The 26,257-nt window shown below is 44.3% G+C and overlaps 1 protein-coding gene across 1 annotated transcript; it reads right to left on the reverse strand.

Annotated features, from left to right (window-relative positions):
- Positions 1-791: 791 nt before the first annotated feature.
- SURF2 (surfeit 2) lies at positions 792-26,234 on the reverse strand. Its single transcript, XM_086924730.1, has 6 exons — positions 25,929-26,234; positions 20,678-20,832; positions 19,606-19,709; positions 17,842-18,018; positions 4,148-4,317; positions 792-948 (listed from the first exon to the last, which is right to left on the reverse strand). The coding sequence occupies exons 1-6, from the start codon at positions 26,001-26,003 to the stop codon at positions 865-867; spliced, it is 765 nt and encodes a 254-aa protein (XP_086780856.1). The 5' UTR covers positions 26,004-26,234; the 3' UTR covers positions 792-864.
- Between the last annotated feature and the right edge of the window lie 23 nt (positions 26,235-26,257).

Below are 26,257 nucleotides of genomic sequence, written 5' to 3' on the forward strand. Positions count from 1 at the left end.
TGGCCTCCTCCAAAGGTAATGAGAAATTCTTCTTAAAACCTACCACAAGTACAGAAGAAGGGGTAAAGGAGATATGATAATAAATTACACAATAGAGTGAGTAGGGTACCTCTTATCCATAGTTCACTTTTCTCCCTATAAGCACATCTGCTGCCCTCCTTTACATCACATATACAGAATAGATTGCTTGTATCAATGAATAATAAAGACAGGAGCTCTGAAAACAGGCCGCTGTGTGACAGAATGGGCTCATACAAGAACACACTAGGTTTCAGAACTTGTGATAGTAAATCTGTGATGTTCTAGAATGATCTGGTGCACTCTTACGCCTACCAGGCACTCCACCAGTAGCAGGTTAAAAAAGACTGGGGCTCTCCGGCCTGGCAGAATAACAGCCACTAGTGAATAGCTCGCACCACTTGCCAAAGTGCCAAGTCACGTCATTTAGTTTTAAGGCAGACTTCAAAAACACAGTACTTTAGAACAGGTATGCAATGCTCTGATTGGTGATGGCTGTGTATGCTTGTTGACCCGATGTCCTTTTAAGTCTGATCAGCGTACAGCTTTTTTTGCCCTTACTTGGGCATTCCTAGTACATGAAAATTCAAAGATCAACCATTTCCTGACCCATTACACAGAGGCCCATGGGAAACAGACATCATGATTTACTTATGTTCCTCACACAGACCCTACGACTGCCCCCACACTGTTCCGCTATATATACAGGTATTTTTTTGTTTCAAATTTGCATCTTAATACTTCTGTTTCCAGACTATGATACTGCAGAGGAGTTTTGTAACCACAAAAACGTTGTTTTATTAAAGTATTTAGCTAAACATCTCTATAAAGGAACCGGTACAGCTTTTATTTCCCATTTACAGTTTGCCTGAAAGATTTAGGCTTCCTGTGGTGACTCTTGAACTTCTTCTTTAATGACCCCGTCTGCTTCTGCAAAGAGAGGACACATTTCATCATGTGGTGTGCAGACTGCACAGTCAAGCGTTAGCAAAGGTAATGAAAAAAGCAAAGGGCTATTGCATTGCACTCACATAAAATATTGGGCCTGCTCACAACAGCATCAGTTTTAAAGGACTCAAAATGGCTGCTGCTCCGTCACCTGATATTTATAGAAAGGCCCCCACTCAAGGACCTGGAAGGTTGAGCATGAACTTTGTTGCAAGATAGCAAAGCAGGTTTGTCCTCGTGCATTCAACTGACTAATTTGTGGATTCAAACAACTGTTCAGATGAATGTTCAAGGAACAACATGGAACTCAATGTAACAATGCTGATTTGTGGTGGTAAGGTCACATGACCAAAATCTAAATAATAGACCTAAAGCCTCCAAAAGACACTGAGAAAATGTCTCTTCCTCCTTTTCTGATTTCACCCAAATGTAAACAAAACAATCCCTTCTCAATCACATCGCTACTCACCCCAACATCCCCTGTATCAATTCTCCTCTACATTCTATACCACACTCACTACAATCTGGAGTCTGTCTTGCAGCCTGCTGGATATCCAAGGCCTCCTCTGCTTATTTTACACTATGGACTTACACCATCTCATAGTACTATGGTGCTCTGCAAAGACCCCACCACAAAGAAGTTCAGCAACCTACCTTCCTCCAGCAACTACAGAATCCACCGGTTAGGAGACAACAAACCCTCTGGAAGGCATAGACTCGTTAGGCGTGGTTCACAGCTTTGAAGGTTTGGTGGGAATCCCACTGGCACAACCACAGGTCAGGCGTTAATGCCATCCGACCAGATGGTTAGAAGTACAACCAAATGAGCGTTCTGTATAAATACTGCTAGGGTGGACAATTAGGAGAGCAGGATGGGGGGGCACTCCTGCCCAGAAGGCAACCCCACTTCCTGGAGTGCTCTTTCCTTGAGAACACTGCCTGCACAGTTTATACTGTCATCGCTGTGATGGTGAGGAATTAAGGGCCCCAGGTGACATGTAAGGCTTGGGAAAAGGTGGTGGGGCTGGTCCAAAACCCCTGCCACTCTTACAGCCTGCTAGGTGATGGATCTAAGATGAGCTCAAGGAAAGAGAAATTGGAGAAGAGTGCCAGATATCTATATACAGGAAAGTACAGAACGGATTCAAGGACCTTCTCAATTAAATATCTAAGCAGTTTGCCTACAGCCCCTTGATATTCTCCAGGTTTATTCAAGTGTAATGAATTAATGCTGAGCACGTACAAACAAAAAGGATTCTCACAGCAGTCATTTTCATGAATTTCAAAATTTATGTGGCACTAAACAATTACCCATGTATTGTCTAAAGACTTTGTGAAACGCTAAATATGTAGGAGAAACTGAATCTCCACTTAACAAAGTTGCTCCATATAGCAATGCCACAAAATCCTCATGAGAAACTGCCTTTTGGACTGGTAAGGGGTACTCCTAAATTTAACAGTTGTGATGTATATTTAGTGTTAACAAAATTGAAGGGAATGGGAGATAGATATCCATGAGAGAGAGCACTCAATTCTCCAAATAACTGCTTTTATTATCTCTTAAGTGTACTTTACATTTTGCCACATATACGATTCCCAAGCTTGCGCTTGTCTCAGACTCACTGAAATCCACTTGCCCGCTGCGGGTTAAACAGTTAGTTTGACAGGTAGCTTCAAACAAGAACTAACTATGCCAGTGGAATCTATAAAACACATTGATTGTATCTGCATCCGAATTTTTAAGAACTTTACGTGAGCTATAACAATTCACTTAAAGAGAAAGGCTGTCAGAAAGCAAGTTGATTGAATGGGCTACTATACGGGAGAAGAAATAGATACGGGTCTGCACCGAAAACATGTTTTGTTGAGCAGGAAAAGTAGTCAACACTGCAAAACTATATGTTAGACCTCCACACTGTGGACTCAGGCTGCATATCTACTTTCACTTCTTTATCCCACGATTAACAAAGTAAAGTCCAAAACCATGTCACAACGCCTCAGCAACATCGGAATCCAAGGAAAAGCACTGGAATGGATCACCTCGTTCCTCGCCGGCAGAACTCAGAGAGTCCACCTCCCACCGTTCAAGTCAGAGGCCACCGAAGTCATTTGCGGCGTGCCACAAGGATCTTCACTCTGCCCCACCCTCTTCAACGTATACATGAGCGTCCTCGCGACCATCGCACGCCAACACAACCTCAACATCATCTCCTACGCTGATGACACTCAACTGATCCTCTCACTCACCAAAGACCCTAACACCGCCAAAACCAACCTACATGAAGGAATGAAAGAAGTAGCCGAGTGGATGAAGCACAGCCGTCTGAAACTGAACTCGGACAAAACGGAAGTCCTTATCTTAGGTGCATCCCCTTCCGCCTGGGACGACTCTTGGTGGCCAACGGCCCTAGGAAAAGCACCCATCCCGACGGACCACGCACGGAATCTGGGCGTCATCCTGGACTCCTCACTCTCGATGACCAGACAAGTCAACGCCGTCTCATCATCCTGCTTCAACATTCTTCGCATGCTCCAAAAAACATTTAGTTGGATCCCCACCGAAACTAGAAAAACGGTCACCCACGCTCTGGTTACAAGCCGCCTGGACTACGGAAACACCCTATACGCCGGCACCACCGCAAAACTTCTGAAAAAACTCCAACGCATCCAGAACGCATCAGCCAGACTCATACTAGACATCCCGCGTAAAGACCACATCTCTGGTCATCTGAAAAACCTCCACTGGCTCCCCGTCAATAAGAGGATAACATTCCGCCTCCTAACCCACGCACACAAAGCACTTTACGAACTTGGACCCGAATGCACCCGAATGCCTCAACACACGACTTTCCTTCTACACCCCCTCCCGCCAGCTACGCTCTTCCAACCAAGCCCTTGCTGCTGTACCCCGCATCAACAAAATCACCATGGGAGGAAGATCCTTCTCCTACCTGGCGGCTAAAACCTGGAACTCACTTCCCATTCACCTTCGTCTCACTCAGAACCACTTTGCATTCAGAAAGCAACTTAAAACTTGGATTTTCGACTTGTAATCCCCCACCCCTCTTCAAGCGCCTTGAGACCCTCTGGGTATGTAGCGCGCTATATAAATTACTTGACTTGACTAGAATATAAACACAGTGCAACTCTGCCATTTCTATTCACTGCTGCAGCTGCTCACCTGATGCCTCTTTGGGGCGGGAGGCCTCTCCACATCCATCCCTGCATCCTGTCCACTGCTTGTGTCACCGTCTTCTTCCTCCACATCCATAGTTTTCCGTCTCTCTGTGTGCTTTGGGAGGTCTTTGACTTTTTCCGAAGCAACGTTTCCCCTCTCGCCGAAGAGCTCAGCTGAAAACATAAACAAGAGGTGGAAGAAAGTCTGTATGCAATCACTTTCAGCGTGCAAATATTATGCAAAAGATAATCAACTGCTTTACCTCAAGTTGCCCAAGAACACATCAGTGGGATGTGACGTAAGCAAGAATGCAAAAAGTATTGCAGAAACTAAATTATTGTGGGATTACTAAAATGAGTATTAGTGTGACTGAATGAAATTGCGCTTGTTTTATTTAAATTCAAACCTTCCTGGTAATTCAATTGCCAATACAATGAATAAAACAAACAAAGCGAGCCAATATAAAATATTTATTAAAGAGTTTTGGATTAATATTACAGGAAAGGAAGAGCTCAGTACCAAAGCATTCACACATTGAAGGGTAAGGACAGTGTGCAAGTCTTTAAGTCTAGAACAAATGTCTAAGCTCAAAATGTGTCGTCTGGGATCTACAATATAGATACAAAGCAGTTCTTAGATGGTGCAAGTTAAAACTTAGACCTAGAAAAATCATAAAAATTTTACCACACATGCAGGTCTAGTAACTTGAAAAATCTAATCGACCTAACTAATGTACTTGACCCATAAACTGGTCTCATTATGTCATATGAAGTAAATCTTTTATTTTGCAGAGCCAACTTTTTCTTCATTATGACATATGTGAGCACTTTCGGATATGCAAGTTCAGCATTCCTGCTGTACATAAAAACCCCAATTTGTTTTGATTTAATAGACTAAACGTTTACTGTATTAAAAACAAGAAGCAAGCTTTCATGTAGGGTACACGTGACCCCTGACTTGCCTCTTAGTTCACAAATAGCATTGCCACTAGGGCAGGGGCAGGAATGTTTCACAGTTCATGTTTAAAAACTCACTTTTAATAAAAAGATTACCAAAGCATGATATGGTAGTGCATTGTTATTTACAGACAGCACATTTCCCATTTAACTGGCCACAAACTTTCCAAGTAACATGCAGTTTTAGTGATACAAATAAATAGTACATAAACGAAATTGGGTTTCAGCAAAAATATTTATCATTTGCACATAACCACGTAAATTGTTCTGATTTGGTTTCATCCTATAAAATCAATTTTCATCTCAAAGAATTACAAAAATGTGCTTTGATAACACTGAAATCTATGTTAAAAAGTAAGTGCAGTTCACATATTAGCTACTTAAATGCTGTTAGAAAAAAAGCCTTACATCCTCTTTTCATACATTTTGCACATCACGATTGTCAGTCAATTCCCTTTACAAAATCCTCTAATTTCGCAGTCAGAGAAAGAAAAGTGAATGTAAGAAGACAACCTGCCTTTTGAATGTGACACGATGAAACACAAATTGAAGGGATCTTTATTGCTCATTTACCTAGTGATTGAACATAACACCTGCTACTGGTCAACTGGCCGGAACTGGCCAGTATGCCCTTAAAGTAGCTCACCCCGATGACATCCGACTCACCAAAGCGAGTAGATTCCTCGAGGCCTGAAGTGTTCCGTTCTGTTTTCATCTTATTAAAATATTTTGTTCCATCATACAGAATAACAAAATAAGGTATTTCATAACGACTGAAATGTGTTTTAAAATGTTTGTACAGTTCACCTTTTAGCTATTTAAATGTCTGCTACAATAAAACATGACATCCTACAGCCTTTCATTTCATACTTTTTGGACAGCATGTTTGTCTGACAGATTCAAGTACAAAATCTTCTAACTTTGCAGTCAGAGAAAGAAAAGTAATTGTAGATGTAAACTGACTTTTGACCTCTGTCTTTGAACACAGAATAAATGTGACAAGATAAAAACAAGAGTTAAAGGCATCTTTAATGCTCCTTCATTTTGAGAGTAAAAAAATACACCTGTTTGTCAGCTCGCCCGCCCTGACAAAATCTGACGCTACCTAGTGAGTGGGCGAGTAGATTTGTCAAAGCCTGACGCTAGTCTGTTGAAATGCTGATGTTCCAACCTTTTTGGTAATTTGGTCATCATTAGGACGAAAATGTTTTTTAAAGCACTTAAATTGCAAAAAAAATTGTATACTAGGTAGACTAACTGTGGTAATACAGTTACTGTAATAAAACAAGTGGAATAATATTACATTATATGTCCAAAAGGGAGGAAACCACAAGTCTCCAGGGAAAAAACACCTGAGCAAAATGAAGAACTATTCACGCTGCATGAACTGATTTAGAGCCATATTAGTACTATAATGGAAAAAGATATTACCAGATGTGACACTGACGTTAAATGGAGCAAGAGGCAGTGTACTAGATAAGTACACTCCCTAGGTATTACAGACGTTGCCCACAAACATTACCCAGCCAGAGGAGCCACTGTGAGTAATTCAGTGGTCAGTCCTCGGCAGTGTGAGGTTCCGTGACGATCATAAGTGGTGTTTTCGACTCGCACGAATATGGTCGAGTCTGGTATCTATGAACCGCAAATGACGAGTTTAGTGGGTGTACGCGTTTTCGCTGTGCTAGCCTAAACCGTTCGTTTGTTTCATGGGTTTCTTCATCTGAACCCACGGGTTCCATTTTAGATACGGCATCCATTTTGTCTCTTGCCCTCAAGTAGCCAGCGAACGGACGCTGTCCGCTTCACGACCCTGGGATTCCCAAACTCTTGCGGAAGACACGTGTTCCTTTGAAGGTGTCTTTATGATGAGGGGGATGACACTGTAAGGCAGATGGCCCTGCTCGAGGCTCATCTTGCCGTGCCGGACTATTGTCTTAGTCGTGCATCTCATTAGGCACGTCCTTTGATTCTTGCAGCTCGTGTTTCCCGGTACCTCCCCTTTTACACCCTCTTCGTTCTCATCTTCCTCTGCACCTGTTTCTGTCTCTTCCTTGGTTCGTTTACTGCTGATTGGAATGTACTAATGGTGGGAAGTTGTGCTTTTACAGTTGAGAACTACCAAACGTTACTGTACTTATGTTCCGGGCCCTGAATACATGAAAGCGACCCCTTATGGTCTTTACGATGGGAACCAAGTTGTAAACCTTTGTGTACCATGTTATCCTATGTACGAAAACTGTATAAAAGGAGCGATCCACAGATACAATTTGAAGCAGTCTCCTCGAACCTACACGTGTTGTACTTCCTGTGACTTCTGTGCTCCCTGCAGTAAATAAACCTTGAATCTTTGACGCCGAAGGAAGTGTCCCGTGTCTCTGTTATTTGTACGCCGGAACAGGTAACCCACGAAGGTTTCAGGTGTTATCCCTGGCACCGCTGGGTCTTAAATTAACCCAGTCCTTCAGTTGGCGCCCAACGTGTGGCTGCATCGGTGGTACCGGTCCAAAGCCCAACGATCGTGAGGAACTTCGTGTGAAATCTCCGAGGGAAGGTGCACCCCGCTTCATCGATCCTGTTGTCGAAACAAGTGGCCCGACGACTTTTCCCGCGAAGATTCCCGCCTCCTGACGGCTGCGACGGACTGCTGCCCTGACTGTAGACCTGTTTTGGCGCCTGGCGTAGACCTTGGTACAGCGAGACGATAGACGGGCCTTCCTGGTGACGCCATAGATCTTTGAGTTAAGTATTTGTGGGTCGCTCCCAGAGTCCTTTGTTGTGTGTGCTTAGTTGTTGCATGGTTCCATTGCATTTGTGGTTCTTAGTACGTTGTTCTTTGTTGTGATATTTGACGTCTGCAGTCGCCAAAAACCGAGGGTTTTGCTCATTACTGGGATAGTGTAATCCTGTAACCCTTGACGTTAGTGAAACTCGGTTAGTGTGCACGATGCCTGGCTGTAGTACTTTGTTCGGTTGCTTTAAAGGTTGTGGTACGGATTCCCGACTGGAGGACTCGTGTCCGATACCTCCGGTTGGAACTCCAACTTATGAGTTCTATAGCCGCCATGGTTTGGGTCCAATCACATTCAATGAGTGTTGGGTTCGTTATACTAAAAAAGACGGTGTCCTTAGTTGGCCACCTCATGGTAGTTTTGAGACCCCGATTTTAGATAATCTTGAAGCGAAATTGTTCCAAAGAAAAGCAAGGCCGGCCATGTTTGATTCCTTTCGGTTGTGGCGTAAAGAGGCCAAGCAGAGAGAAATCAAACAGCTAAAACGTAATAAGAGAGAAGGTATTGTTACAACGGTAAGAAACGCAGAGCAGTTTCAGCGAGATAAGGAGGGAAAGGAGAAGGAAGTTTGATAGATTGCAGCGTATGACTATAGATAAGTGCTACCCCGCTTTACCGACGGGTACAGATAAAAAGGAGGAAGTGGTAGAGGACCCCCTGTTGTTCTATCTCTTGAAGTCACCACCTCCGTACGCACAGGGTACTGTAGTTCCTGTGGTTCCCCCTGCTCCTGTTCCTCCACCTGCTCCTGCTCCACAACCTGTTCCCGTACTTCAACCTGTTCCTGCTCCCCTACCTGCTTCTGTCCCTACTGCTCCTCTGCTCGTACTTCCCCATACTCCTGTTCCCGCTGCTCCTACTGTTCTGGTTACTCCTGCTGTTTCTTCTGTTTCTGACACTTCTCTTATTACTCCGTTGAGTTACTCTTCTTCTCCATCTGTTCGACGTCGTACCCTTTCTGTTGCTGCTAATTTCTTTAATTCTCTTGGACCTATTCTTGAGTCCGCTGGTTCGGATGGTCCTCAAAGACTGAGTCAGCTTCCCGGTAGTGAAGAACGTGATTCGCTGTATAACATGGCGATGGGTTGGATGAAATACCCCCTTAGAAATCCTCCACGTGTGGTGCTTGATACGTTTTGTCAATTCAACGAACCGACACAAAGGTTCGTGTTTGAAGAAATGTGCAAGCATTTACGTGACCTGATATCGGCTGATGCATCTGACGATGTAATGACTGCTCTCACTAATCTTCAGCTCCAGTTTGCGAGCGGAATATTGGTGGGTACTAATGTTCGACGTGCCGTCGAGCAGTTGTCTTTTCGTCCTTCTATAATGCCTCGGGCATTGTTTTTAGAAGACATTGAGGGACCGCTTGCAGCGCCTGGTCAGTATCCTATGCGCGAAGTTCCACCAGTGTGGATGCCAGGTGATGCTAATGCCGTTCCTATTATCCTGCCGCATTTCCAGAGAGTGTGAATACACCTCCCATGGAAACGATCGGAAGTTTTGCAGGTAAAGCAATCTTTGCCTGACCCTCGCAAAAATCCTGCAGGGTATTATAAAGAATTATCGCAGCTAGTGGATGCTACGATAATGAATCTTGCTGACATTGATATGTTGTTCGGTAACGTAGTTCCACAACCGGTTTGGGCGAAAATTCGTCAGGAAAATCATGTAGCAGAATTAGGTGGTGATTGGGCTGCTCTTATAGCGGCGGATACACGGCAAGTTGGTGGAGCTAAGCCTGAACAGTTAATTACGGCTTTGCCCCAGAGAATTATTACTCTTATGAAAACACTTATGCCAGCTATGAAGGTAAATTGGGACAAATTGTCCGCTTGCAAACAAAAGAAGGATGAGAGTGTCTCGGATTTCTTTACGAGATTTGAGGAGGCATTCATTGATCATAGTGGTCAAGATATGGGCACTGAGGGAGGTCAGCGATTGTTTGTGGACAAGCTTGTCTCAAATTTGTTGCCGGACCTAAGCAACAAATTACGAAATTCAGTAAGTGCGTGGGCTGTTTCCACTTCTGCTCAAATATTGGCCACGGCCCAATATTATGAGAATAGAGAGAAAGAGGAAAGTGATTGTGCCGATAAGAAAACAAAAGAGCTCAAAACTAAAGTGTTGTTGCAACAAGCGTATCCTCCACGTTCGAATCAGAACGATTCGCAACAGCAGAATCGATCGCAGTCTCAGTCAAATAGGTCGCAATCGCGAAATGACTTCTCTTCGCAGAGATCTTCGTTAGGGTACAATCAATGTGCCTATTGTAGGGGAGAGGGTCATTTAAAATTCGATTGTCCAGTTTTGCGTGATCGAAATAGTGGAAATTCATCTAGAGGAGGTCGTAGCGGTCCTCAGCAGGCTTCCCGTGGTAGAGGTCGTGGTGTCCAAAATGATCGTTCTAACAATTCTTCTGATTCTAATAATTGTTTTGATCAGCGTGGTTCGTCACAAGGAAGATCTGCGCAGTACAATGTGGACGATTATTACGTCGATCAGGATGCTGACGACGGTAATTACTAGAACAGCCATAGACAAGGAGAGGGAGTGGTATCAGTTCCGGTTGATCAGAGAGGGCCTTACGTCGCAGTTGCCACCTCGGGCGTCGTTGAGCCTTTTCTGTTGGACACTGGTGCAGCGAAAAGTTCCATCATGCATTCGAAACTCCCTGGCGCACCTTTGTCTGGCTTAACAAATGTTTCCGTTGGATTCTCTGGCGCCCCTGTTAGCAATCCGGTTTCTCGTCCGTTGCCCCTTACAATTGGGCCACGTGAGCTGAAAGCTCCTTTGATTTTGACTACTGGTTGTGGTGAAAATCTTTTGGGCTTGGATTTGCTGAAATGACTATATGCGACTTTGTATTGTTCTCCTGCGGGAGTGAAGCTTACTTTGGGTGAGAGAGTCATCTCACCTATGTACTTGTCTCTCGATAAGCTTCCACCGGAATTGAGTTCTCTTCCTGCATCTTTGTGGGCAACAGGCCCCAATGACGTGGGCCTGCTTGACATCTCCCCTTATGTTGTTCATTTGAAATCTAATGTGCGATTGCCACGTATTCCCCAGTACCGTATCTCCCTTGATGGTGAGCGAGCGCTGTTAGCGATCATTTATGATTTGATCGAGAAAGATGTTATTGAGGAGACTCGGGGAAACGTGTGCAATAGCCCTGTACTGCCCATTGTGAAGCGCACTGATCCATCAAAACCACCTGTTTATCGTTTTGTTATCGATTTACGGGAAGTGAATAAAATTGTGATTCCTCAGTTCCCTGTGGTGCCTGACATCACAGCTCTACTAACTCTGATTCCAGCCTCTGCATCCTGGTTCTCGGTGATCGATCTGAAGAATGCTTTCTTCAGCATTCCGATTGCCGAGGAGAGCAGGGACCTTTTCGGTTTCTCTCTTGGAGGTCGCAGCTTTAGGTTTAAACGCGCTCCTCAGGGCTACTGTGAGAGTCCATCGATATACAGTCAAGCCTTGAAGGGCCAACTTGACGCGTTTGTGTTGCCGGTTGGTGCGGCCTTGATCCAATATGTCGATGACTTGTTGGTGGCTGCTGATACTCAGGACATTTGCAAAACTGCTACGGTGTCGTTGTTGCAGCATCTCTGTGACTTACATCATAAGGTGTCACCTTCTAAACTGCAATATTGTTGTCAAGAAGTAACCTATCTAGGTCACTTATTGTCAAAGGAGGGAAGAAGGTTGACCCCAGAGAGAATTGCAGCGATCGCTCGAATGACTGTGCCAACAACTCAGAGAGATGTGCGTGCCTTTCTAGGTATCACGTCATACTGCAGGCAATAGATTCCAAATTTCTCATTGCTAGCGAAACCATTGGTGGCTCTTACGTGTAAGGATGTTCCAACTCCTTTACCATGGACAGAAGAATGTCAGAAAAGTTTTTCTGAACTGCGTGATGCGTTGCGTTCGGCTCCTGTGTTAGGTACCCCTGACTACAGTAAGCCGTTTACACTATACGTTCACGAGAGGGAAGGTTGTGCGTTGAGTGTTTTGACGCAACAGTTCGGGGGTAAGCAGCGTCCATGTGCATATTTTTCCTCGACCTTGGACCCGGTAGCTAGAGCATTGCCGAGTTGTTTGAGAGCAACAGCTGCAGCTGCGGTGTCCATCCGACAATCTGCAGGATTGGTCATGGATAATATGCTTACGGTGATGGTTCTGCATGCAGTTGACACTCTCTTGAATCGTACGAAAACTCAGCACCTGACGAGTGCAAGGTTGTCTGGTTATGAGTTGACGCTCTTGGCAAGTCACATTCAAATAAAACGTTATAATGTCCTGAACCCGGCGACTCTGTTGCCAATTAGTATGGAATCAGACGAAGTAGCACCTCATGACTGCTACTTACGAACCGAGGAGGAAACAAAAGGTCGTGTAGACCTGAAAAATACTCCATTGGAAGATCCCGATGGGACCTTGTATGTGGATGGGTCGTGTTTTAAGTTGCCGAATGGCGATGTAACGACTGCGTATGCTGTGGTGACACTGAGTACTGTTGTGGAAAGTGCGAGATTGAATCAGAATTCTGCTCAGGCGGCAGAACTGATTGCTTTGACTAGAGCATGCGTGTTGTCGAAAGGGAAACGGGTGAATGTGTTTACTGACAGCCAATACACATTTGGCGTGGCCCATAGCTTTGGACGTTTGCGGAGAGAGAGAGAGAGAGGGTTTATGACATCGCATGGAACGAAGATTCAGCATGGACAGCTTGTGAATGATCTTTTGGACGCACTTACATTGCCCAAGCAGGTGGCGATTATTAAATGTAGTGCACACCGTAAGGTGACGGATGATGTTGGTCGTGGTAATGCGTTTGCGGATGAGATTGCTAAGGAGACTGCCCGGAATCTTAGTACTAGAATGTATGTGACGAATTCGGTTAGGTGGCCTACAGAGACTGGTATGTGTGAGGACACTATCGAGAGTGTGAAAGCGATTCAGAACGAGGCCACCGAGACTGAAAAGACCAAGTGGAAAGAGAGTACGGGAAAGCTGGATGCGAATGGCTGTTGGATTGATTTGTCGGAGAATAAGAGATGGATGTTGCCGGATGCATATGTGCTAGCTGTTGTGACGATGGCACACGGTTTGGCACATATTAGTGTGAAAGGTATCTGCAAGTTGTTGTCCCCTGTATGGAAGAATGACGGTATTACTAAGTGTGCTGAGAGATTGGTTAAGAATTGTATGATATGTATGATGTACAATCCTGGTAAGGGAACCCCTACACCTCCTGGCCATTTTGCTCCCCCTTCATGTCCCTTTGAGGCGATTCAGCTAGACTTCATCCATATGGAGCGATGCAATAACCTGAAGTACGTTTTAGTTGTGGTTTGCGCATTCTCCCGATGGATCGAAGCCTACCCTCTCAAAGATAACACTGCTTTGTCCACTGCGAAAATCCTACTGAAGGAATACTTTCCTCGGTATGGAATGCCACGGATTGTATGGTCTGATAACGGAAGTGAGTTTGTGGGGAGTGTGATGAAGAGTGTGTGTAAGGGCCTTGGAATTACACAGAAATTCCACAGCGCCAATCATCCCCAGTCAGCAGGTTTGGTTGAAGGTTATAATGGCACCCTTAAATTAAAGTTAGCAAAGATTCAGGCTACGACTGGTCTCTCGTGGCCTGACACTTTGCCTTTAGCTCTTCTGTCACCTAGGGCGACTGTACACTCCCGAGTAGGGCTTAGCCCCTACGAGATTGTGTTCGGCCGCCCTGCAAATGTTTGGGGGGTCCCTAGACCGAGTGTGTTCTCTGATCTTGAATATCCAATGTTGATCGATTATCTTCATGATCTGACTGCTAAACTGAGGTTAATTCACCAACAGGTCCTTGAAGCACTGCCGACGCAGACGGAGGGTCCAGGCCACCAGCTCCAGCCCGGAGACTGGGTGGTCACGAGGAACTTCGCCAGAAAGCGCAACCTTGAGCCTCGTTTTACTGGACCCTACCAAGTACTCCTTGCCACGAGGACTGCTGTTCGTTTGGAAGGACGCAAAAATTGGGTGCACGCCACCCATACTAAAAAGGTACCTATACCTTTACCAGCAGACTCGTGGGTGAGGAAGGGCATTGCCTCGTCCGAAACAGAAGCTGTGCAGACTTTCGTTCCTTTTAGCGACGCTCAGCCTGTCGGAGAGACCTCAGTGCAGCAGAACGACATTGTTGAACATTTGTCATCGAAAAATTCAAACTCTGAACAATTGACTGATCAGCAGAACTCTGTTTCATCATCGGATCAGCTGTTTGACGAACAGACACGTCCTGGGAGAAGCCGATATTTTCTGCGATCCAATATCAAAGACTAATAAAGTTCTGCTTTCTCCTTTGACATCCACGTTACCCCATTGCTACCATTCAGTCTGAACACACTTGCATAATTGTGATTTTTGTAATTATGAGCCTTTTTCTATATATGTGTTTTTGCTTCCACAGCTAGGAGATTTTGTGCACATTTGTAAATTAAATATACCTTACATCCGGGTGGACCGTAAGGTCGCGCGGGTACTTCCTCCTGGTTAGTAGGTCTTGACACTAGGTCGAAGACCGTCGGTTCCTGGGAACTCCTAGGGATTGACTATTGCTACACAGAACGAAGTGCGTCAAAAACGTTGCGGACGGTTTTAGAGGATGGCTTTCTCAAAGCTGTTGGATTTGGAAAAAGCTCAGGCCCAAAGATTCAAGCTGCAGCAAATTGCTCGTACAAAATGCTTCATGTTTCAGGTGTTCCTTCTATTCTTAACTGTTTCCTCGTTATTGGTGGGTGGGGTGTATTACATGATACAGTCGTTCTTGCCTTCTGCCTCACCTACCCCTTCTTCTGAACCTAAACCTACATCCACTGTTTCTCCTCATTCCTTCCACATCCTACCCCAACACGAGCAGGCTAGACGTGCGGAGTTCATGAACAATTCCTTCGTTCAGCTCCTTCATCAGCATCAGTGGTTGTAAACACTACTAATTGTTGGGTGTGTGGGTTAATGCCACATACCACCGATAAGGGAATTCCGTACTTGGTTCTGCCTTATAGTTCCCAGGGTTCAGCTCGAGCATTCCAATCAATGTTTCGAAGTGCACTAGATTCTTACCCCAATCGAGAGCCACGTTCTCCCCACTTTGGTCCCGGTCCGTACCATAAGTCGTTGGCAATAGCTATAGCTGATTTAGATAGGGATATCTATGATCCATCGCTTATCCCAGATGAAGAGGTGCGAGCCTATAGGGATCTGAGTGAGGTGGAGTATAGTGCGCTCGTGGGCGATAGACAGCTTAGAAGTTCATCTCCAATATGGATCGTACCCCAACTTGGTAATTTCTGTCTAAAAGGTCGTGGCCGAAGCCCGAGAGCTCACCTTGGGGAGAGTGCTTGCTCTGAAACATATGTTTTACCAATGCTCTCTTCCCCTGTTCTCCTGACTGCCAAGGGTACGTACTTTGTCTGTTACGACCGTGCATATACATGGTTGCCCCTGGACTTCGTGGGCACCTGTTATATTGCAAATTTGTTGCCTCCAACCTTCACAGTTGCAGCAGATTACCATAAGACCAGAGTTGTGAGGGGCGTGATTAGCAAAGAGGACACTGCCGGTCAAGAGGCAGGAGACTTTTTCAAGGGTTTCTTTCCGTTTTGGGGACCTATGGTTAACAGTAGGAACCTGAGACAGTTGACTCGAGTGGTGGAATCGACTGCTAATATCACTGCCAGTGCCCTTGGTAACATTACAGCAGAGCTCCAGGCGGATAGGCTTATGACGTTACAAAACCGTATGGTTTTAGACGTTGTCTTAGCAGATCGAGGTGGAGTATGTAAGGTGATCCATTCGAGCTGTTGTATTTTCATTCCAGACAACGCTCTGACTGTCTATCAAGCCATCTCGAAGTTGCATAAGATCTCTGAGTCCATACACGTGGACGTAGGGGATTGGACGCTACTAGGATGGTTTTGGGGCCTAATGTCGACTTGGGGTTGGAAGATTCTGATGATCATTGGGGTTGCTGTAGCATTCCTGTTCACGTGCTGTCTTTGTGTGCAGTGTGGTCCTGCCTTATGTGGCCTCTGTGCTACAACGTGTATAAGACGGCCGCCTGTTACCAAGGAAGCATTGATGGATAGAATTATGTTGCAGCAGCATCTGGATGGTCTGATGAATATCGAGATCGATTATGATTCCGACTAGTGCTTGCCTACATGAGGGCAAAAGGAGCGTCTGAGGTTCCGTGACGATCGTAAGTGGTGTTTTCGACTCGCACGAATATGGTCGAGTCTGGTATCTATGAACCGCAAATGACGAGTTTAGTGGGTGTACGCGTTTTCGCTGTGCTAGCCTAAACCGTTCGTTTGTTTTGTGGGTTTCTTCATCTGAACCCACGGGTTCCATTTTAGATACGGCATCCATTTTGTCTCTTGCCCTCAAGTAGCCAGCGAACGGACGCTGTCCGCTTCACGACCCTGGGATTCCCAAACTCTTGCGGAAGACACGTGTTCCTTTGAAGGTGTCTTTATGATGAGGGGGATGACACTGTAAGGCAGATGGCCCTGCTCGAGGCTCATCTTGCCGTGCCGGACTATTGTCTTAGTCGTGCATCTCATTAGGCACGTCCTTTGATTCTTGCAGCTCGTGTTTCCCGGTACCTCCCCTTTTACACCCTCTTCGTTCTCATCTTCCTCTGCACCTGTTTCTGTCTCTTCCTTGGTTCGTTTACTGCTGATTGGAATGTACTAATGGTGGGAAGTTGTGCTTTTACAGTTGAGAACTACCAAACGTTACTGTACTTATGTTCCGGGCCCTGAATACATGAAAGCGACCCCTTATGGTCTTTACGATGGGAACCAAGTTGTAAACCTTTGTGTACCATGTTATCCTATGTACGAAAACTGTATAAAAGGAGCGATCCACAGATACAATTTGAAGCAGTCTCCTCGAACCTACACGTGTTGTACTTCCTGTGACTTCTGTGTTCCATGCAGTAAATAAACCTCAAATCTTTGACGCCGAAGGAAGTGTCCCGTGTCTGTTATTTGTACGCCGGAACAGGTAACCCACGAAGGTTTCAGGTGTTATCCCTGGCACCGCTGGGTCTTAAATTAACCCAGTCCTTCAAGTGCCTACTGTCAAAGCCCATGATTAAAAAATACAAGATGTATGTGAGAGCAATGTCTGCATTTAGAGAGGGCGGTCGCGAGGCAGCAAGCTACTTTTGTCCACAAATCAAGTTTTCAAAATCAACAACAGCAATAAAAATAAAATACATGAAGTAAACTTCCCATCAAGAAACAGCCTCTTCGATGTAAATTAACTGGCAAGCTGAAAAAAATGCTCACTTTGAAAAACAGAAAAAAAGACAATTGGGTATCGTCCCTATCCTGATAAATGCACACGATTGCTACGTCCACAGAACAGGAATGTGACTTGCAGAGTCTAACCACAAATGTAATTTAAAAAAAAAAAATCAGACTAGAATTCTTGCACCATCTGTGTATTCATATTGTAGAATCCAGACTAGGCACTGTCACCGTAGTCTTGTCTTTTGAACATATATACAAACCTGAACTGTTTCAAATATACTTCTCTGTGTGAACACTATGGGCACAGAGCACTCCTTTTGCAGTGATATTTATGATAAATTTTGTCATAAATGTTATGTATCAGCCAGATTTAAACTGTGTTGTATTGGCAACTGGCTTACCAAGAATGTTCGAATTTAGATCAAATGAGTGCTTACTTAAAAAAGGTTTCCATACGTGCCTAGCCCAGGTTTCTACTACGCATTATTCCTACTTACTATCAAGAAAGCAAAAAGGGCAGAAAATTGAGAATATGACCACAAACAAAGTAGGATGCCTCTAAGGATCTTGTTGCTTAGAAGACTACTGAAGTGCTCTGCAAAGAGAAAAACATGTCTTGAGCTCACCTGGATAGAGGTCACTTAAGCTGTCATCAGAATCCTCTTCCTCCTCATCTGAGCCCGGTTCACAGATGTCCCCCTGGCTGCCACCAGTGAAGGGCTCTTCCTCACGCGGTGGACGCTTTTTCTTCTGGAGCAGACACAGCGGAACATATTCCACACCTTCAGCCTGACATTTCTCATCTACATGAAGAAGCAAAACCTCGGTCACAAGATCACTTGCTGCTCTGATATGGTTGACTCTTGCCTTGGTTTGTAATTCTACCACAGGGGGGCCTGAAGGTGAAGAAATCCGCTGCTGAATTATCTACAGTGTTTTCTGCCTTTCACTGGTCGCCCCTCAAACATATTCATATAATCCTGCTCTTGAAAGGAGAACACTGGTTACCGTTGAAAGGAGCCAATAAAGAGGTGTTCCATAAAATCGGTCCAAAAAGGAATTTATAGCAGGTTTATAACTAGGGCTCCTGATTTTATGGTATTTTTTGGGGGGACATTTCTATCTCTATTTATCCATATTTATTTTTGCTAATTTTATCTGTATTTATCCATATTTAGCTTAGGTTTTGTGAAAAAATGAAGCTGAAATGTGTATATTTCGGCACGTGTTTAACCAGTTAATTTACACTTGTGCCTTAACGCCTAATAGGTTTCAATGATATAAACACACTTAGATTAGAAAATATGCACTCATAAGAAAACAGGCACATTTTAGACAAACTGTGGTTTAAGACTCTTTACTAAAATGCCTTTTTTTAAACCCCCTTCCCTGTCAATCTGCACAGCTATTGGCCTGACAGTTATGACTGATGGCATTTAGATTCCCTCAAACAGAACCCATTTTCCGTTTTTATCTGCATTTTAAAATAAATACAGGCAGGAAACTAAATGGTTTTCTGTCTGTATTTATCTGTGAAAATCAGTAAAAACGCAAAACAGGGAGCATTAATTCTAACCTAATGGGCAGGCGGCATGTGCCTTTGACAAGCTGGAGGTGCATCTGATACAGATATATTGCTCATACACCCAAACTACCAATTCAGCCATCAGACCCCCTCCCCCCTCACCACCCTTTCCACCATGCATGTAGACAGAGATGTCATTATTGGGGATGTTGTGGCTTCCAAATCAAAATGCATCCACACCAACTACTGGGGCATCCAAATCAATGTACTCAAACATTGTTGAAGATGCAGCGGGTGGTAGCAGCCTGTCACCCAGGAAGTTAAATACCAATTTTCAGGCTGCTCAGGAACTCATTGAGAGCCATGGCTGCAGGGGATGTACCTGAATGTAAAATGTGTCAACAATATTAAAAGATTTTCAGTGCTCACTTCCTTTTCCAATCTTCCTCTCGCACCCACTCCCTTCCCTACATATGAAGATATCTGGATGTGTGTGCTACATCGTAAACAAAAAATACCCAGAGTCCTTCCCAAATAACCCTATCACCCCAACACCAGCAATGCAAGCAGGTGTTCCAACTCAGATACTGTATATCTATGTTCTAGTTCTGTGCTGATACGCGTTTCAGGGTGTTATACTGCAGGCGCAGAACACAGCTGTACAGTTGTCTTTCAATACTTGATAGAGTCAAGTTGAAAACGGTAACTGCTGCACTATTTATCAATATTACAACATATGATGTGCAAAATTCCTCAGCTTCATCCTTGAAAGCCCTTTTCTAGAACTAGGGCAAATAATATAAACAGGCTACATGAAACATCAACCTGGAAAGTAACACTCAGGCGAATTGCAGGATGTACTCACATCTCTTCAACGCTCGCTGGTACCGCCTTCCATGTACATGACGCAGCACATGCTCAGGTACTTTGTTTATGTGACGCAGGGTTAACTTACAGAACAGCTGATGCCTGCCAGGAAATAAAAAGGGATTCAACAACGGCATGGAAGTCGAGCATCGACTAACGTCCAAAGACTATTCTACAGCTCTAGCGTCATGCGGCAAAGATAATTCTGGCCCTGGGGAGATCTAATGCAGCTTCTCCAACAAGAATTATATAGGTCAGCAGGTGAGTCTATGAGATCCCACTAGTCTCATGCAATACAGGCCCATAGTAGACTAAACATGCAACATCAGCAGTGATCCTCAGCAAAGGGCAATCTATAGATATACCCATCTTTGATGCAAATGTGCCACCTACAAGGCGACTAAGATACCATCCACTCTATGGTTCTGGCCTTACAACTGACCCTGATCATTTCAACCCATGTGCAAGTGTCCGACTGTGCAGGGGGCGAATGATGACGAGTTGTGCAGACTTTGTTATACCTGGTAATTACAGGCTGCTAAAAGTCTGCACTCCCTTTACATTACAGCAGGTCAAACCTGCTGGAATTAAAAGAAGGAAAGGCGCCTTAGTTACAGAGTCAGGCAGATTTTGGTGTGACGGATGAACTGGCAATCTTTGTTTTCAACACATTCGACCAATGTTGCATCCTACTCCAACTATAAAGGAACATGCAAGGTCCCAGACAACAGCTTATGGAGGGAAAGAAATGTACGAGAGATATTGGCCAGGATACAAGCCACAATCCCCCCTATTCTACAACTGATGGCAGATAACTGGGGGCCTAAAGAATTAAGTGGACCACATTACTCTATGTTCATGGAGCATTTTAACCTCCGACAATTCTCACTGATTTATCATATATCAAGTTTGACGTACTGAGCTGGGGCATCTCCACAGTACGACAGACGAGTCCATCTCTGCACAGATGTACCTTTCTGCCTGCCCCGCTGTGTGCATTGGAAATCAAGTAAACAATTTGCATGTTGTATTGTACAAGTAGCAGCTGGGGAACAACAGTGGACACTTACGGATTTTTAGTGCTTGGCACAATGTGAGGCTCAAACTCGCAATAATCAAAAGTTTTTGTGGTCTTGATTAATCGCAGATACTTCTTTCCACTGGTGTATATTTGTAATTCGGGCAATCGGCAGGGCAGTTCGTGGCCAGTCAGCCTGCACCTCACCTGAAAGAGAAAAAAAACGAAGAGGGTATTTTATTCTCATCTTACCTCCTTGTACTCGCTGTAAATGTGTTTTTCTTACCCTATCTCAAGGTTCAGGTTGGTCCAAAAGACTTGTCTTGTCTTTGGGGCAACCTCTAATGCCCTCAATATGTACTTACAATTCTGTTCCCCACCATCAGTGGGAGCATGCTTGGTTAATGCCACGCATCATACCCGATGTGCACCTCGCTGTTATAATCCACCATATACATCTACTACTGCAGCCAATGTCATGGTCCCACAAGACCATAACAGTACAGCTCCCCCTTTACCATGTGTAACTATCTTTACTCCCCTTCCTTATGTATGGTGTAATGTGGTTCCAGAATATTGTCTGACATTAAAATGACGCCCTAAATATAATATATAAAAATCTCCCCACCTTGGAGTTAATAAGAGAAAATCTACACTCAAAAGGGACATAATTTTAGGTCACATGGCATTTCTAGCTGTGATATTCTGACACAAAAACTAGTGTATAGCTCCTTCTACTGACCGTGCCCATCTCCACTACCTACCACCTTTCCAGAGCTCTTTATGACCCTACCCTGACTGCACTTCTCCATCCCCCCAGGTTCACTTCCCTTTAATGTCACAATACACTATGAAAGTCTCACACCTGTACCAGACACAATGCCCCATGTGCATCTCCCATTACTATTCCTGTAGGCCTCAAGTACCTCCAAGCCCTGGTCTCCGTCAGTCTCCACGCATTTCTCACTGCTGCATTCCTCCTCATGTATTCTTACCATTTCTGACCCGACTCTCAATGTGTACTTCTCACTTCTTCTGTGCTCCAAGACACACGTGTACCAGTACTTACTGAGTTCTTACTGTCACATTCCGTATGTGCACCTCTCATTCTTTTATCCTGCCATTACGCTCACCATCGCAGCGCTACTTTGTGTGTCTTTTACTACTGTGCCCCACAATTCCCCAGGTGTACACCCAATAACCGCCCTTCTCTCAATGCCTTCTTGGGCATCTCTCATTACTGCCCTTCAACATATTTTTAGAAACCCTTCCATTTCTGCCTCCCTCCATCCATATCACTCTCCCATTATTGTCCTCTATAATCCAAAGAGTATGTTTCATTAAAAGTTCCTGTACCCCCTAACATGCCCACCCCTTCCTACCTCTCTCCCAATATCCCCATGCAAGCCACCATTGCTGTCCCACAGTACACGCCCGAAACAAACCTGTAATTAATGCTTCCCAAACCAATGCAAAACGTGCTGATGAAATTATAGTTCACTCTCGCATTACACCCCTAACGTTTAACTCACATTACTGCTCTATTCTAAACTTATATTACTGTATAAAACCCCTAGATACAATTACATACCGTTTCAGTACAGAAAAATGTGTGATCAAAAAGAGGGTGATTTTTTAAAGTTTCAAAATGACAGATCAGCATAATACGTTATATCCTATGAGTCTTGACCCATAATGTTGCCACTGGAAATTACTGCACATCATTCAAGATAGGGCTGTCCCACCTGGAACCCCCAAGCAGCATTACCAGATGCCCCATTCCACTAATGCCAACACATTCCCGCCAGGAGATTTTTCAAAACATTGTTTGCAGGTCTGTTCCTTCATTTAAAGTGGATCAAGGATGCAGTTTCCAGGATTGATTTACGTTGTTGAATAAAAAGCCCAGTGCTGGAAAGTGTAGCCACTGGCAGAACCAAACTTCCCCTCCCAACTATCTCAGTTGTGGGGCCTTTACCGTCAACACTATTAATTCTGGAGAATCCTGAACTACAGCAATATCATTCTGCTCTTCCAAGACCAGTTCAAGCAGCTGTATTAATGCATAATCCCTCAAAGCACCAATTGTCCAACAGCACATCATAAACCCACAAAACCTACTTTACCCATCTTTAGCTCCTACCTCCATATCCATCACATGCTCCTCCATTCTGATTATGCGCTGCCTATTCCCCACCTGCTCTCGACCTCTCTGCACCAGACTCTGCCTCATCTACCTCTTCTGTAACCCTCCTCCCTCATTATGAACCTCCAGTCCCTTCTCTGCACCGCCTTCCTGTAGTCTCCCCATCCACTCACCTCTTATTTCCCATTCTCCTCTCTGGATGCACACAAGCCACTGGGCTCACATATGATCTATGGATTCAAACAACCCAGCCCCACTTTCAGGGCTTCTCACTAGCTGGACACATGTGCAGGGGGAAGTTAACTGGGAAGTAAGACTGCAGTTTATCTCATGCAGTCTCTGTTATACTGCAGTTGGGATTGTTTTTAGCTAGCTAAACAGGATTTCATTTAACTCCAGAATGCGCTGGCCATTGTTTTTTTAAACTTCTGTTCACTGTGCGAGTAGAGTAACTACAGAGGCCCGCTCTGGTTTCATGAAACAGCAGTAGTATGTAGAACAGTAAACACGACTCATCAGGCAGTAGGTATTAATAATAAAAAAGTAGTAGCCAACCAACTAAAGAGGTAGGGTTGGCAAGTACACCCTTCCACTCAGTTGCCTCCATTCCTACTCTTATTACTGTCCCATCTCAATGTACCTCGAATTAACATCCTTAGGACCTAACATGTAGTTTCAAATGCTAGCTTTTAAACCCCAAGCTTACTTCTCATAACTGTTGGGTCCCCAAGCTACTGAGAAGACCATTTCCAGGTCTCTAGTGCATCTGCCATTACTCTCCCTTAACTGCTCCTGTACTTAACACTACTACCCAATGTGCATGCTCATAAGTAACATCACATCAATGTCCTATCCACATACCCTCCTAGCATACCTTTTATTTTCCTCATACACCTACCCCAGGAAGCCCATACCTGTGATGATAAAATACACCAACCAAAATATCAAAGGAGGGAGTGAAGAGGAAAAAGGTAGGATCGCCCTCCTCTTGATACTGTTATCCAACATAGGGATTCTACCATGTATTATGTGAATATATATGCACCCATGCGTGTGCTGCTATTTGTATTTTTATTTGAAGTGTTAAGTCATACGTGAAAAATGGTGCAAAAGGATCAGAGCTCCTCTCAATTTTGGGAAGGGCAATGTTTAAAAAAAATGTGTAAAATACCCCTCACACACTGAAACCTGATTCAGTGTCATGCTTCATCATTGGAGTCTTCCCGCCCCTCTCTGGGACGGGGCGTGCTACGACTTACGCAGACGCAGAGGCACTTTATTCAGTGATTATTGAGTATGTGTAGTGCGTGGGATCGTGAAAATCAGACTACCAGGATACTTTATGACCTCATTGGTAGCATTTACCTATAAAGGTTTGAAATCTAACAGGGCGGTCAAGTTATTAAAAGTAGATGGTGTGAGCAAGACAGCAATGCCAAAACGTGCGACAGCAATACAATAAAACACAGATGAAAACTTTGAAAGTCTTGTCCCTGTGTCTGATCTCTATCGGGGGAAGAATATATATATATATATATATATATATATATATATATATAGATATATATCCAAAGAACTTCGTTTCCTCCTTCTGCCTTCGCCCAGAAAAACGAACACGGACCCATCCAGGTAATTTGCCAGTATTTTATTTCACGTGTAACACAACCTCCGTATGTATGTATGTATGCATTGTCTCTGGACTGGTGACGTCTGGGGGAGCAGGTGTAGGCCAAGTGTGAAGACAACGGACCAGATGTATCAAGCCTTTTACTGGTCGAAAGCGGGCCGATTAGGAGAATCGGCCCATTTGCGAACAGTAAAAAGCCTTTTGGGATGTAGGTATTCGCAAAATAGGGAATTGCTATTTATGCAAGGACCTATTTTGCAAATGCATTTAGGGAATGGCAATTTGATATTCCCTAAATGCAATGCAGGAAGCATGTCAACATTGCAACCTTGCTTTAACCCCTTCGCTGCTCATGACGAGCTCAGCTCGTCATGCAGTACACTGGTCGTGAGCTCATGACGAGCTGAGCTTGTCATGAACAATGGGAAATCTGGAATAACAGCACTCAAGGGGAATTGCCTTAGCACTGATGTGGTTAAGGAATCCGTAAATACTACCAACTTCAAGTTGGAGGTAATTTGCAAATCCTAGGAAAAATGCACCAAATTGCATTTTTCCAATGGGCATGTGTGTGCGCCACATGTGCACACATGACATTTTTGGGGGAGCATCACTATGGCCTTTTTGCCCCCTTGAATTTCATTCGCAATTTGCGATTACCAATTTGGTTATCGCAAATTACGAATGCCGTCCTATTCATTCCTATGGGCTAATGGGAAGGCAGTCCTTAGTAGCGAATCGCAAATTGTGATTCCCTATTAAGGAATATGTAGGAATCGCTATTTATTTTGCAAAACCTACATACATTGCATTTTGCAATTCTAGAATAGTAATTCGGTAAAATTCGCTATTATTGATTCGCAAAAAGCAATGTTGTTATATCTGGCCCAATACTATTATTTAATTATTTGGTTTGATATAAAACAGACAAGAAGGTGTTAGGGTCCTTCACATAGGACATGCAACATTTAATAGTAAAAGATGAATAACAAAATACATAATCAATAAGTAACAATATGTACACAGGGTCATGAATTTAATATACAACATTGAGGCAGAGAAGTAAGCTTGGAGACAGGAGATAAAGCATAGTTATTTAAATCCATCAGTTTACGTAGGCAGGAGGAGGAAGATAGGCTTTCAGTTCGGATTTAAAGATTGTTAGTTGCCAATGAGTTAGTGGGGCATACAACTTAATGTAAACAATTCCAGACTGTTTCAGTACTCCCTGAGAAGGAATGTGGTTCTGTGGTTCCAGAAGAAGTTTCGTGATGGTCTAAACCGACCAGATAACTTAGCTTGGCACTGGCAGCAGGTTTGAGAGGTGCACGTACTTTGAGGTGCAGGCACGGGCACCGCACTGTTAAACCTGTTTTCTTGAATAAGTGAACTGCTGGGGAGAACAAAAGTAAGGTCGCCACCTGCTATCAATTGTTTTAGCGCTGCGGTGCAACGTTAGCTCTGTCCCTGTGGCAGCAGCCGCCTGTCACTCATGACTACCATTACTGTCCCCTTCACAAGCCCTCTTACCTTATTTCCCTCCACCATCCCCAGGGTGGGGTGCTGCAGAAGGAAGCTCCGGATCTCTTCGGGGAGTTCGTTCATTCTTAGGGGGACTGTGGGAGCCGGAGGAGGAATAATCAGTGATCACTTCTGACACATTATCTCCCTAAATGTGGGTACCACATGGATTGGAAGACATACCTAACCCGGAAGTAGAACAGCTGACCAGACACTGCATTGACATAGAGAACGGACGAACGAACCCCCCCCCCCCCCCCCCCCCCCGAAGTCAACAACCTGTCCTCCCACAACAAGTGATTGAAACAGAAAGAGGGCAGGTCTTCAAAGCAGGAAGT

The sequence above is a fragment of the Lissotriton vulgaris genome, chromosome 5 (genome assembly GCF_964263255.1).
Source record: "Lissotriton vulgaris chromosome 5, aLisVul1.2, whole genome shotgun sequence".
Lineage (NCBI taxonomy): Eukaryota > Metazoa > Chordata > Amphibia > Caudata > Salamandridae > Lissotriton > Lissotriton vulgaris.